The sequence below is a fragment of the Octodon degus genome, unplaced genomic scaffold (genome assembly GCF_000260255.1).
Source record: "Octodon degus isolate 3935 unplaced genomic scaffold, OctDeg1.0 scaffold00132, whole genome shotgun sequence".
NCBI classification, from domain to species: Eukaryota; Metazoa; Chordata; class Mammalia; order Rodentia; family Octodontidae; genus Octodon; species Octodon degus.
Genome location: NW_004524708.1, coordinates 4541805 through 4557711, shown reverse-complemented (window position 1 = coordinate 4557711; position 15907 = coordinate 4541805). Strand labels below are relative to the sequence as shown.

Sequence of the window (15907 nt, the reverse complement as noted above, 5' to 3'; positions counted from 1 at the left end):
GTGTGTGTGTGTTTTCTTTCAGAAATAGCCTTTTTATTTTTAGGTCATGCCTCCTAAGGATTCAGCCTATGCCAGGGCAAAGTTTTGATGCTGGGAAATAGAATGGCTCACAGAACTAAAACAAGAAATTCCATTTGACCCAGCTGTTCCCTTTCTAGGCATCTTCTCGGCAGTGTTAAAGACGTGGTAGTGACATATGCACACCCATGTTATAGCACAACTGCTAAATCTTGGAAGCAGCCTATATGTCTACCCACACAGCTGCATGGGTATTTATACATAATGGAGTACTACTTTGCCATAAAGAAGGAAAACCCTGACAGAAAGATAAATTTATAGGTGAACAGATGCACCTGGAGACCATAGTGTTAAGTTAAATAAATCAGACACATGGGCTTAAATATTGCATGGTTTCATGTATATGAGAAGACCATAATGTAAAAAGTAAAGGATAAAAGGAAACAGCACGATAGAAGGAAACCAAGAACTGCAGGGGAGGGGAGGGGATAAAAGAAAGAACTGAGATGTGTTACTTCTCTGTACCAACTCTCCACAAGAAATGTGATTCTTATCTACTAGTAAAAATAAATTTCTTTTAAAAAATAAGCAGAATTGTTCCGTCAAAACACTGCTAAAACAGATGATAAGACCATATCTCAAGCACAACATTTGGGAGCAAAAAGGAATCATAAGCTTGAGTGGAAAGGACATGTAAGATATCCCAACTTTGCACTCCATCTGCGTTGAGCTTTATAAGGTGACTAGGAGACTGACAAGCAGGCAAAAAGGAGAAAACATTCTGGGTAGCTGGCCAGTGTATACGAGACAGAGGCAGAAAAAGCACGCAGTGTATTCCCATCATTTCAAACTGTCACACTAAAGGTGGAGAAAGCACCGTTGGTGGGAAAGCGTGTAGGCAATAGTCTAAATATAGACTAGACTGCTTTCTGCTAAACAAGAAAGATATTTATTTGAAATCAGTAGACAAACATTATGAAATAAATACTAATAAGCTGAAAAGAAATTTTTAAGGGAAAATTTAAGGGGAGTTAAAAACCAGGAACTTCCACTTATCTCCATTTTCCTACAGTTATTCTTAAATTCAACAAGAATAATCCTGGCCAGCAGTATTTCTCCAAACTGATAAGTGATAAATATCTCAAATTATTCACTAGCTTCACATTTAGAATAAGCTTTTAATACAGAATATCAACTGTTCTTTTTAGTGTGCTGGAATACCTAACTACTCCATTCATGTTGGGGAATTATACGCACACAATACATCATAATCACGGTTGCTTCTGCACCCTTCCCTCCTCCCACCTCCCTCACAACCTTAGCAAACAAAACTAGGTGCCCTCGCTGGAGGCTTGCAGCCTAGTCTACCAGCGTGGAGCAGATAATACAGTACACTCAAAGCCAGCTCAAGCAGGCATCAGAGGGAAATATTCAATGGTCATTACAATAAAGGAAATACATCTCAACTATGTTCCACGTTTACATAATTCTCCAAAAATGAGCACTAGGAACTACATACCAACTAAATATGCAGTCAAATGCTACCTCACTATATAAGTGTAATGTAGGAAATGGTGAGATCTCCAAAACACTCTGGGAAACCTCTAGATTTATTGTAATTTCATTCCTTTTTCTGGATTTTATCACTGTAAAATACTGTTAGTAAACCACTTCAGGGTAAATTCAAAAACAGTATAGTAGTTTAAAACACACTCTTCCTCCAAAGGAACCTCTCAAGTTCAGTAAGAGTTGTCACAAATGTGACTCATTAATTTCCACAGACAGGATTGAGTATCAATGTCTAAATCTCAGGGCCAGTTCTCTCCACCATACAGACTTTCAAGAACTTTCTCAGGAAAATATTTCAATGTGTACATATTTCCTCAGGTAGCCCCAAATCTGCAGTATAACTTGGAAATGCAGAGAAAGAGGTCTGATTCAGAAGCCAAAAAGATCTTGATGACAGTTTGTAGGAGACTGTTCATATGTTAAATGAAAAAGACAGCTCTGAACCTATGAGGAAAGCAGTTGACAGCCCTTTAAATGGAGACCAATGGTTCAAAAAAGGAAGAAGAAAATTCTCAAGTCATTCCAAGTGAAGAAACTAGTGGAATATTTCTGAAAAACGTTTTAAAAAGTAAACTTAAAGCTTTATTTGCAGTATAGACAATTAACTCTAAACTCCAATTTCGTATTCAATTCCAGCTGAGGAGAAGGGGGTGGGGCGCAGAGGAAGTACAGGAATAAAAGGAGCTTTGGGAAGTATAAAGGTTGGTGAGTTAATCTGAGATTAATCTCTCAAACCAGGCTGATGGGCAGCTCTAGCCTAAGAATACACTGTTTGTTCTAACTGCCCTTCGAATTTTTTAATTTATTCACTAGCAATTTAGTGACTCCCATGTGCTAGAATTCTTTAAAAGAAAATATGAAAGGAGAGTTTATAAAGGCAGTGGGGGAGTATTCCTCTTCTCATTGTTTTCTCTAAATAAATGAACTTGCTACAAATTATACAATGTTATACAAACTATTTTCCATTAAAACAAAGCATAGAAAGAAAAGAGGCAAAAAAACAAAAAAACTTCACAGCTTGCCTGGAATTCATGTTGACACCTCATAATTTTTACTAATTAAAGGAAACAAAAACTATATTTAAGTAAACTACATTCCTAATTGCTTAAAATTTCCTTTTAAATGTTTGGCATTTCACATGTACAAAGGTAATTAATGAAAAAATTGACATGAATCACAAATCAGTTTAAATCCATGGAGAAGGCACGTAACTCTGATTGACTATATTTGTCTATTTCTCATTAATAATATTAGCTTTTTGGGTGACTTTTCAAAAAAGATAAAATATAACGAACTTACCAGGTAAACTTAAGGATATAATGTAAAATAATAAACAGTTTTGGAAAGTGGATCTAATGTAAATAAAAACTGTAAAGTCAAACAATGACTAAATCATTAGAAATGTTAGTAAACCATGCATATTCAAAGCCATTTCTTCTGTGCTGTAAAGCAGCTGATTACAAAGGTATATTAGTTTTTTTTAAAAAACACCTTGAAGAGAACAACTGCAAGATCTTTTAGGTGACAGTAAAATGCAGTCACAGCCTCTGATTAGGAACTGAGAAATGTGCACAGCCTAGCAAGCTCTCTAAACACAATGAACCTGCCCACCGGGTCATCTGGAGAGGTATGCACTTTTCAAGTGAATAGTTGAAAGCATTTTTAAATTCTCATCATCTCCAGGTTTTAGAAAGAAGAAAATTAATTGGAGACAGATGCACATAGGTAGGTCTAGGGTCACTAGCAATAGGGTTAAATAGCATCAAAATGAAACTAACCTGGACAGCTTTTCCTGAGACTCTAAGCAGAGGTCATTTACATGCAGTCAAAGGACAGTTAAGAAAGGAGACCACTGCGCCAGCTGATTTAGCATCTGCCTGCAGGTCACTTGGGATGGGAAGAGGAGGTGCTGGGGAGGGACATGACATGCAGAAAGGGAATACCAGGAACAGGAAGCCGGAGCAGGAGAGGAGTGAGAGACACAGACTCACTCTGTCTGCGGTGCGGTGGGGCAGTCCGTGGGATCCCTTGGAAGGAGCCCTGCCAAGGAGAGAAGGAGGGAGCAGAATACCCACCCTGTGCAGAGAGAGAGACAGGGTAGGGAGGTATAATAAAAAGGGGGAATTGAAAAATAAAGAAACCATAGTCATACTTTGTTTTGTTTTTAAAATAACACAGAACAACAGTGTTAATGAGAATAGATTTAGCTTTAAAATACAGGCAGCTCAAATGACTACAAATACAGCATAATGCAAAAAGTCACATAAATATTTTATTTAAGATTACATGATTTTCCTCTAGTTGGTAGTTAACACACAGGAAATAATAATCTTACTGGTACATATCACATTCATTATTATACATTTCTTTAGAGTAGCAGTTCTATTTTTCTGCAGAAAAGGAAGAATTTTAGAAGAGATAGATTGTTAAATGTACACCAAATGCATTAACTTATGAACTGAGTAATCACAAAAATATCACATAAAGTTACTTCTTTTTAAATTGTAGCTTTTCAGAGGATTAGAAGGTAAAGAAAAGAACATTAGCCAAATTAGGACCAACACAGCAGTAAAAGACTTAGATGTTGTGATAGTAAGTCCTTTATAAAGAACGTGATCTGCAGGCCACTTTACACTCGCATGCTTTTTAATCCAAGTAACTTCCAGTTTCTTTCTTTGCTATTTTAATAACAGATTATCAGAATTAGAATCAGATTATGAAATGTTAATTACTTTGATTTCTCACTTTCCAAATAAAACTGGATCTTTTAAGACATGTTAAACAGTGGTAACAAATTATTACATGGAGGACTTAAATTCGTGCTGAAGAATGCTCCAGCCCGGAGGCAGGCCCTCATGTTTTGGGGCTTCCAAGCCTCATAACCTTGGAAAGTCACCCATCTTGAGCCTCGGTTTCTTCATTCATCAGACTCGTGAGGGCTAGCATGGTTCATCTCGAAGAGTCCTCCCACATTTAGTCTGCAGTGTCTAGCATAGCAGTCCCTATTCCCACTCCAGAGTTATTGCTATCTTTAATGTCTCTATTTTTACGGTATTTAAACTACTAAATTTGTATTGAACTGTTTCTCCTGCTAAATCATTAATTTGTAAAATAAATAAATAAAGCATATGTCACAGTTCCTGCAACTCTGTGGAAATTTTGAGATTAAATGTCCTGCTGTCTCTAGCCTAACACTCCCCAGAACAAACTGAATAAGCACTTTTGATTTAAAATAAATTAAACTATCTTGTTTATCTGGAGATAGAGCTGTACAATGTGTCAGTCCTGACCACACATTAAAATCACCTAAGACATTTGAAAAACACAAAAAAACAATGACACCAATTTTATTTCACTCTGAGCAACAACTCAGCCTCTGGCATATGCCAAAGCAGGTGAAGGAGAGACAACTTTGTGACACGTATATGTAAACAGCTCTGCCCATTATGCCAAGAGACAACCACCTATCAGCTGACAAGACATCACGTGCCATCAGAGCTTAAGCCCCCAAAGGCAAAGAAAGCTACTAATTTTATTTCTGTCCCTTAAAATGCCTTCTTGCCCTTGTCTAACCATCTGGCAACCATCTATTCAGCCTCCCCAGCTCATTTCAAGTGCATTTCCTTAAAGCTTTTCCTGGTCTTAGCTACATAAATTATGATCATTCTTATAAATATTCATAAGTCTTAGAATTTCTGCCTCGAAAAATTTCTTTCTCTTCTCATTATGTTGATCTATATGTGTATTACATCTAATATAATATATATACTTAAAATATATATATACATATATATATATATATATATACATATACTTTAAAATGTCCTAAATATATACACTGTGAGGATGGCAGATCTCCTACCATACAGTCAACTGTAGCTTCTTGTCAAGTGATTCACACAGAGTAGAAATAAGATATCCAGATCAACATTTCATGAAAAGGCAATTGCAGGTACACAAGATGGAGCTGACACATTTCTTCCTTTTCCTGCTGTTAAGCAGCACAGCTAAAAGCACCAAACACTACACATACTACAAACACAAACCTCTGAAATGTAAAGAACAAAAAAGGGAGCTTGGGAACTAAAGAAAAACGTGGCAGGAAGCTACAGGTTTTCTTTTGTTGTGATACAGCCTAAAATGCATGATGAAGAAGCCAGTGCTTGGAAACATCAATGAACGCAAACCAAAGGCTTGCTCCACCAGCTAAACACCCAGAAGAGAGCGGTAGCCCAGGACATAATAAACTTGCACATAACAAACTCTTAAGCGGGGCATGGTGGTGCATACCTGTAATCCCCACACTTAGGAGACTAACAAGGGGATTACTTCAAATTCAGGTCCAGCCTGGGCTACAAAATGAGTTTAAGGCCATCCTGACCTTCACAGCAAGAGCCTGTCTCAAAAAGACACACACACACACACACACACACACACACACACATACATACTCTAAATTAAATTTAAAAATAAGCTCTCTATGTGCTCACTTTGGCAGCATATATTCATAAATACTTCTCTAGTGCCACAGAAAACCTGTGGTCACAGCTCCTCTTTTTACCAGTAAAGGCCAACCAGAAGTGCTACTGTCTTAAAATGTGGCTCAAAATATGTACAGGAAATATTTAAGAAATCTGAAACTGGTAGAGGACTTAAAGGAAGATACACTTTCCATATATAATATTATAGGTGGCTAAGTCAGAAATTATTAGTCAGAAAGGGACTAAGTTCTCAAGGAAGTCAAAGCAGGTACAATAGGGTTTGGTTTGGTTTTGCACCAGCAATGGAACTCGGGAACTTGCACTGGCCAGGAGGGTGCTGTGCCACTGAGCTACATCCCCAACATCCCCGGCCCAAGGAAATCAAAACAAAAATAAAGGTAACAGAACTGTGGCTGGAGGCACATCTAAAGAAGGTAAGGCCTCAAGATGGAGATGCAATAGCAGGCCCACAGGCCTCCCCCAAGGATAAACAGTAATTTGAGATTATACTGTAATTAGCACCACCTGGTCCAGGAAATCCAGATTTTAGAAGGAACCTTCTGAGCATAAAACACTAAAAAGGTATCCTTCTAGGCAACGCGCATACAATAAAGCAAAAGCACAACTACTAGAAACACTAAAGAGACATTCTCTAGGAAAAAATTGGAACTAATTAATATCGAGCACTCTCAGCAGTGATTCCTTCTGACATTTAAATTTAGAAATGTATTATAACTAAAAATACTAGAATGTTCCCACAAGGAGAAGCCTAATAAATTACTCTGCTGGCATACACTAAAATAGTGACTTTTTACTACCTTTAATGGAAGCAGATCAACTTCTTCCAAAAGACAGATTTGACCAAACTATTTCCTGGAAAGCCAATACCAAGAGTAAAATTTCAGTCTGCCTTGCCCATAGCTTCAATAAGTAAATCAGTAAATTAATCTCTACACAAATGAAACATATTCCAACAGCAGAAAATGAATGTTATCTTTTGTTTTCTAATAACAGTATACACTGCTTCTGGTTTTTTTGGGTGTTTTTTTTTTTTTTTTTTTTTTTTTTTTTTTTTTTTTTTTTTTTTTTTTGTTATTTTTGGTATTTTTAGGGAAGGGTCTACAGGGTATTCAGGGTCCCACTACTAGACTGGACTCTAGTGATCCACCTGTTTACAGCCTCTCAAGAGCTGGGATTACAGGTGCGCGCCACCACACCCAGTCTCAATTGCACTTCCTTCTCTAGTGCCACAGAAAACCTGTGGTCCCAGCTCCTCACGCCCCAGAGGGGCGTGGCCAGCATGGTAGGCCTGGTATACTGTTTCTTTTCTCTTATTTTTTTAAATCTTTTTAAAAAATATTTTATTGAGAAACAAATGTCAATGAGACAGTTTCACAATCGATTACTGGCACATTTACAGTAATTAATACATTGTATATTCTCGTCTTAGTGGTTATTCACTGTACAAGATGCAAACATGATATCCTGTCTCAAACATTATTATACCAAAGCTCTCTATCATTGAATTAAGACAGTGGAGCTGTACATCTATCCTAACTATTTTGAGTATACAGATACAAAAGGATCATTCACTTCTATCCCAATGTTTTGGTTCGTTTTGTCAGAGAAGGGCATTCCACCCTCAATTAAACACTGTAGGTGCTTGAATTCAGCAGAATCTCCCAACAGAGTCCAGCAGTCCATAATAGAAATGGGTTTTCCATAAGACTGGCAATGTACAAAATTGTTGACTTGAGCTTTTTACAGTTCAGCATATTAATGTGGCTTTATTTTTTATACTTCATTTTCATACTTTTCTGCTGGATGGTTAAGACCAAGATAAAGCAAGACCTATATAACAAGAAATGTAACTTTTGTATCTGATAAGGTCAGTCAAATCCCCTCAGGATTTAACCTGAAACCCTATACCGCAGTTTGTAGATCCTTTGTGAGTGTCAGCCATGTGGATGAGTCACAGCCATTGTGTGACCAATTTGCTCTCTGTGAAAGCCTAAGAGAATGTTTTCTCTCCATGTGACTCTCCTTAGGCACACTCTACGTCATCAATCACATTCCTCTATGGCCCCATAATCTCCTTGATCAGAAAATTTGGGACATAACTGAATTAATGATGTTACAGTATAAGTTCTCCTATGTCCTAAGTCCTCACTGACCTTGAAAGGCTAGGTCCAAAATATTGGCTGTTCCTGCAGCCCTTCTTTTTCTCTGATTTTTGGTCTGCAAACTTAAGATTGTTAACCTTCCAGAAGAGAAGCTTATTTTTATCCTACAACATATGCAGTTGGGTTTAACCTAACTATCTGAATATCAAACATCTTAGGCATAACATGGAACAGGTATTTTCTATCAAGTATTGGTATGTTAAATGTTAAGTCCATGCAGAATCTAAAGACAAAAATTTAAAAATTAAAAAAAAAATTTGAAAAAATACGAATAAACAACTACACAATTTTACACAGAGATTAAGAAATCTAACCATATACAGCATTGTAGCAGGACTGTCCTGGGACCTTTTTTTTTTTCTTTTTTTTCTGTCCCTGGTTTTCATTTATGGCCCTTTTTTTCTTTTTTTAAACAAACATTTACTTGAGAGACAGTATGGCATTAATTACTATGTCATGACAAGTAGTACGTATTTAGAAGACCAGTTTCAGAGTTCTGGCATTTGGTGTTAGATGGTGTAGACTTAACTAATCTTAAATTTCTTAACACGTTAATCATTCTAGTGTTGCAATATGCATATTTATTTTGTTCCTAGCCTTAAAAAACAATTCCATCTTTCAGTTATTAGTTTCAGATATAACTGAGAAATACATATTACTTTTGTTTTTTCAAAAACTAGTATCAAAGGTAATCTTTGTTGTGCTGTCATAAATTCTGCATGTGAGAATGCAATGTCTCAGTTGCACAGGTAATTCCTGTCAACATCAATGAAGCTAACTGATACAGGATACAGTTAGCAGCCAGTGTCTAATCTTGACTAAACATCATGCAATTCAAAAGTAACTGTGTGACCAGATCATAAATATTACTTGTTTTTTTAATCGCATAGGACTGATATATTTTTATTTTTTATTCATTTTAATGAGAAAAAAGATAAAATAGCAATGAAACAGTTTCAGAACAGGTTAGTAGGGCAATTACAATAATACAACTGCACATTGTTGTCTTCACAGTGTTATTCAGAGAACAAGACACAGAGATGGTATCTTGTCTAAATAATATTAGTACAAATCTTTCTTCTGAATGAACTAAGAGAAAGTAGCTGTATATCCTATCTTGTGCATACATATTTTTTTCTTTCTTGTTTTTCATAACAAAACGGTCCTTTATTTATACTTTTGCAAAGTTAATAATATGTGACACAAGGTTGCCTAGCGACTAATAGCTGACCTTAACCATACAAGATTGTTTATCTCAGGACTCAGGTAGCTTGTTATATGTATTTTCACTTAAAATGTCTAATGGCACCTTTTTTTTTTTTTTTTTTTTTTTTTGGCCAGTTCAGCCCACCCAGAGGGAAGGGCTGGCACAGCACATGGGGCTGGGGATTGAACTGCGGACCCCTGCGCCTGCCTAAGCTTGCCTAAGCAGGCACTTTAGACTGCTGAGCTAACTCTCCCGCCCTATTGGCATATTTTAAATATAAACAGTAATGAATATAAATGAACAACCCTGGGAGAAAAAAAAAAAAAAGTCCTGTAAGTCCCCTTGAGTATACTACCTCCAAATCTGTCTACCCTGTCCGCCTGCCTAGCTAGCTACCTACCTGAGTGCTCAGCAGTTACATGTAACAGTGGCCGCTGCACAGGACAGTACACACAGTCCTACCACAACACAGCTATAAAGTGGCCCACCACTCTTCCATCCTGGAACTTCCCCCTGCTGTGGCTGACTTCTTTTTAGAATTTGGGGCTCAGCACAGTTCACATCTCTGCATTATTTCTTTCCCAAACAGAGGTCAGTCTTATATTACCTCATTCCAATAGGTCAAATGTGCTTTATACTGGTCCTCAATGCTAGAAATGCTGTTCTAAAATACACTTAAAATACTCTGTGACCTGCCTACAGCACACCTTGGACAGCTCTCTACCACAGTTGTAACCTAAGTGAGTAGCACAGCAGGGGATTTATTCCTTCCTTTGCTGGTTTCAGTTTCATAATACACAAAAGTTTTGATCATTATCAACAAAGCTCTAAAAAGTTACCTGTAGTACAAAAACCAAACATTGCCAAAGGACAAAGAAAGAAAAGCTGCTTTAGAATGTCTCCCTATTAGGCCTATTATGTTTTGGCTTTATCCATTCATAAAGTATCCTTACCATTTTTTCTTCATTCCTTTAAGAGGCATTTATATATCTAACTAGACATATAATCTAGTTTTGTCAAAAGATTTTTTATTTATTTATTTATTTTTTTGCTACTACTACTACCATAAGATTGATCTTTTTGTGGAGGATTATTACACTTTTTTAAAAAATTATTTATGTATTTATTTTTGTGTGTGGCCAGCTCAGCCCACCAGGGGGGCAGGGCTGGCTGGCATGTGGTGCTGGAGGATTGAACTGCGGTCCCTGTGCTTTGCTTGGCTTAGCTTGTTCTAAGTACGTGCTTTAGACCACTGAGCCATCTCACCATCCCGATTATTACACTTCTACTGAAACTATCATTTCAACCAAAAATACCCTACAGTAATTTCAAATCCTACAAGTATGTTTCTGTGGTTGCAGTCTATCACAATAGGCTGCAAGGCCTTCACCATACGGAGCAAACCTGGACACCTCCTTTCTCTCTCAGGGGCATGTGGTCTTATCACGATCTCATTCATCACCTCTTCAGTCTCCACCCTCACTCTTCAGGATTATCACACTGTTCCGCCTGTTCCTTCTGGTCATTTCACCTCATGCAGACACTCAAGTGGGGCAAGATGCCACCCACCACTTAGAAAGTCAAAGACAGTAGCACATGAGTCATGCAAGCACTCACACAAGTCACTTCTTAGTCCTAGAACCTTGAAGTGTAGGAAGAGTAAGAGTGACACCACATAGGCATACTGGATGTTCTGCAGGCTTCTGGAAGGCTGTGACTATGTAACACTCCCAGATTAGGGGAGTGTTCAGCACAGAGTAGACAACATTAAATCTGTCAAGGGAGTAAGAAGGTCTTTTTTTCTTCTTCTGTACTGTTGCTTTTATTTTTTCCTTATTTCCTGCAGGTGTCCAATTCAGAGATATTATCTAAACACATTCCCACTGCCACGGTCCTGCTGCTGGTGGGGCCAGCCAAGCACCGCTCTCCTGCAGTTTCTGACTGAGGAGCTGGATAACTTTTCCCTTATTTCTTTCTACTTGCTAGGTGGCTCCAAGCAAGACAGTAACTCAATCTCCTTCACTATTCTTTCCCCCTTTCACTACCATCAAGTATTTTCCTCCATGTCTAGCAAATGTTCAGAAGAGATTCCTATCCATCCTTCACAAATCTCGAGTAGATTCTAAGATCAAATGACGGGGCCAATCTCAAGAAAGATATTTAGAATTTTAAGATATTATATAAAAGATCAAGAGTGAAACTCATAACCTTCAACCTTCTCAGAGGCTTACCCAGATCCAAAGAATTTTACTTACACTAAGTCTGAAGATTTTTAAATGTTATTTTCACTACTCCCAAAATTAATGCCTAACAAATTAAATGCTGCCAAACAATCACATTGTATGTCACCTCCATCCTTAACTTTTATTTATATATGCTACATTCCTGCTAAAAAAGAACATTTAGAGTACAACGTAATTTCTGAGGAGAAAAGAAAATCATTGTAATTATAATAAATGGTCTCCAATGCAAGTATTTCAAATTAAGTCTAAGGAATAGAAAAAACAGAGGATATGCTTACTATTTAATATGATATTTTAAAGTTATTAAGTAGCATAAGTATTTATTTTCTTATATCTAAGTAAAACTTCTATAGTAATTTTTAGGTTAAATTTTTGATGCTACACTAAGTGAATTTTAACACTAACTTGCACTATTTTCCTGAATACACAATATGTTCTGACATAATCACATACAGCTGCCTTACCGTCCCTTTTCACATCTCTGCTTTGCTTGCACTGTGTCTTTTATAAAGGATACTTCTCCCACTCTAATCCACAAAACCTCTCCAACTCCCAAGCTCTTGAGTATGCTTCAAAACAAGAAACCTAGAACTTGCACAAGTCCTAAATTATAGTAGTAGCTCAAACACACTTACTATAGAAATTTTAACCAGCCATGAATATCCCCAGATTCAGGTATTTTATCTAAAAAACAAAGGAATGTAACCATATGATTCTTTTAATAAGAGATAACAGGAAAAGCTCAAGTCTGGATTTGTTAGGAATGGTAACCTGGAAAAACTGACCCTGTATCACCCAAGAGCAAGGTAAAGTTAACTTAAATGCAGAACATACTGGGATTGTTCTGCACCATCTGCTTTTATCTAGTGACTAGGCAGGCTGAGGAAGCCAGAAACACAAACTCCCATGAAGATGGCAAAGTACAGCGTCAAATGCTTAAAGGAATTACCCATCTTGTCAGTAAGCTGACTGAAGACACAGACCTTCCTGTGGAATGACTGGAGACACTTGGAAAATCCAAAGTCCATCTTTGCAAGGGGCATAATGTTTTACTTTGCAACTGGCACCAAACAGGTAAGTTTCTATATCTTGGCACATTAAAGAAATATATCACCTCAGTCTGTTTATGTCTTTTCCTTTCCACGGTTCAAGCATTACCTTCACTTTTTACTAAACTCCACAATTCTTTTAACTAAACCTTCCAATCCTAGCCTTCGGAGAACTTTTGGCAGCTGCCATTAATACATCACTAGTTCATTCCAAAGTGCTTATAAGTGAAAAAATCCTTATACATCTATATCTATATCCCAATTACTCACTTTTACTTTAAGAGTAATATCTCTTAAGATAAGCAATGATCAAACTTTTGTCAAATAAGTTAATTTTTGCCATCATACTTCTACACAGGCCACAAAAATAATCAGAAGAAAATACTTTATAACTTTTAAAGGTATACAGTAAAGTTTTATAAGTCTGGTTTCTATTTACAATGACCATTATGTTTCCTTATTCATTTGTGTTATTGGGATTACACTGATGATCCAAGATGATAGAAAAGTCGAGGCTGGCTTATCAGGTAGCCTACTAATAACACCTGTTACCTGGCCTCATGTAAAGGATAATGATGACCATTGACCACATGATAATTCTCTGGCATAGATACATCCTGAAATGAGTGCCAAGGAATTCAGGTTAAATGATGGTCAGGATATTTTCAGTGCTAAAAATGTTCTGAGATACGACATTTAAAGAAAACAAAAGTAAATGGATATTTCTCTACTATTTAGAACCATAGCCTAATTCTGCATAAAATATAACTCTCTCTAGCTGTAACTTCATGAATACTTCCCTAACACTGTCAGCATTTGTGAGTAATTATAATAATAAAATTTGGAAGTACCTCAAACAATGACAAAGACCTACATGTACCTGTATACCTTCAAAGTGTCAAATGCTGCTGAAGTCGGATGACTGAATGTTGGGCTTCTGTTCTTTCACAGTGTGTGAAAACACTGCTCTCATAAAAGCATGCAATGAGAGAGGACACTCAAAATGAGCTGCAGTGTGCAGAATGGAAAGCTATTAAGTGCACATTCGCTTATAAAGGACACACAAGAGAAGCTGTGGAAAGCACAGAAACACCTAGCAGCCATGAAAAATCAACTTACCTAAGAAAAACATTAGCCATGACATTAAAAATTATTAGTGATTAGAGTACACAAAGCAGAACACAACTTCCAAATAGCAAATGACTGGAGAGAACAGGTTACTTACAGGAATTCTTCTCCAAGGTGTTTGGGTATATTTATCAGCATATGAGCATTTTTCCTCTTTTGATTTTTGGTGACACTTACACCGGGTTGCCTGAACAAAATCACAAATTGTTATACTGGTTTAATTGTGTACACATAAACAAAGGTAACTGGGGGCTCTCTTAGGGAATACAAAACCAAATGAACAACACAGCTCTGGCTGTGTTGCAAGCAAAACAATATGTTCTATGAAGTTGTCTAGCATCTTATTCAGGGCTTATGTCTGAAAGTAAGTGAGTGAGGCTAGAATTTTAACTAAGAGAAAGCCCCTGGAAAGCTCCTTTAACTGTTTGTAAAACATATAGATATAGAATATATGCAGCAATATAAAGTATATAAAGAATACAACAAAATTTACATTGTTTTCCTAAATCATGATGGCATTAGAGTCATTCCCATATAGTTTCTTAAATGAATTTTTGATGGGACTCTACTGGCTATTAGATACCAACAGTTCACATAGCAGGATGTCTGTTCCCACGCACAGTGCTATATGCCCCTTTAATGATATGCACACTTTATTGGACCAGCGCGTTATGAAGGGTCTTTGCCCTGTGACAACCTCTATCATACTGAACCATTTCAATTCACAAATTCTCTAGATATGATTCTATTCAAAGTGCAAAGTTACATGAACAGAATATACCTACTATATAAACCTGTGGTTCAAAAAAGATCATGAGAATTCTCCTCAGTGTAAAGGAACACAACCATATTATTTGATAAACAATCCCACTGAAGCATACGCACTTTCTTCCAGAAATTAATTCCTTGCAAACACGCACAGGGGCCTGGGTTCGATCCCAGGCCTGCTATGCAGGCCCTGCCCCCCAGGGTGCACTGAGACATAATTGAGACTGGGCGTGGTGATACACACCTGCTATCCCAGCTCTTGGGAGACTGTAAACAGGCAGGTCACTACAAGTCTGATCTAGTAGTGAGGCCCTGAACACCCTGTAGACCCTTCCCTAAAATAAAAAAAAAAAAAAAAGTTCCTATCAGATCATTCCAACTTCCTTATATTAAATAAAATTTAATTAAGACAAAAAAAATCTGTAAGATACATGTATTCTTATTCCTAAGAAATGGGATAGTCACTGAAACAAAATTCACTACATAAGCAAGTCAACCTAAAGAGTCTCTTAAAATACACTGTAGTAGGACTTTTCTTTAAACATCCTAGAGGTATGTAACAAAAATACAAAACACGTATTATAATGTAAGCACATTACTTAGTCCATCCTGATTACAGCAATCTAAGAAGTATTCTTTCTGTGGACTATGTGCAAATATAGGAGAAATATAATAGATTCTGAATATTTCAATTTTCCATCATTTGGATAGCCTAGTTTTGACATTTCAATAGATACAAAATGCCAAAAATGATTACACAAATAATTCCCTCTCCATATGCTAGCTTTTATTGCTGTCAGATCTGCATGTGTGTTCAGATGCTCACTTTCTGTGTGGACCCTTATGGAGGGAAATGCTTCCTGTCTCTTATCCTAAAAATCCAGATCTTAGTGAGTTTAAACCAAGCTAGTTAATCTCAGGCCCCTGTATTTAGGAAGGCACATGTAACCCAAATCTAGCCATTAAAACACAAGAAAAGTCTAGAGGTATTTCTGAGGTAGTGTTCCTGGATTTTAAAAGCAGGTAAACTAGAGAAAATAAGTCCTGTACTAACCTTTTGTGTTTCTGAAAGACACAATGAACTACAGTAGACATATCATAACTAACGACAAGGCACCCAAAAGGTTTCCAGAAAAACTCTTTGAACTTTATACACAGAAAGACCAACATCAACCACAGATAAATGAACAGGACTTACACACTGTGTACTTTGTTGCTATTTGAGTACCCAAGTATTGAACCCAGGAACTTCACACAAAGC

The 15907-nt window shown here is 37.0% G+C and overlaps 1 protein-coding gene across 10 annotated transcripts in view; it reads right to left on the bottom strand.

Annotated features, from left to right (window-relative positions):
- Nucleotides 1-15907, bottom strand: part of Ccser2 (coiled-coil serine rich protein 2) — a 186333-nt gene that overhangs the window by 14681 nt on the left and 155745 nt on the right. For 5 of the 10 annotated variants that reach the window (XR_002818087.1, XM_004641222.2, XM_023701275.1 and 2 more), the window contains one exon: nucleotides 13976-14065. Coding sequence is in view for 9 of the 10 variants with exons in the window: in XM_004641222.2 (XP_004641279.1) it covers nucleotides 13976-14065 (90 nt within the window). In the remaining variant the exon portion in view is untranslated. Of the gene's footprint in view, nucleotides 1-3530; nucleotides 3664-13975; nucleotides 14066-15907 lie in introns of all 10 variants that reach the window. The other 5 variants (XM_004641223.2, XM_023701279.1, XM_012516914.2 and 2 more) reach the window with 2 other exon arrangements.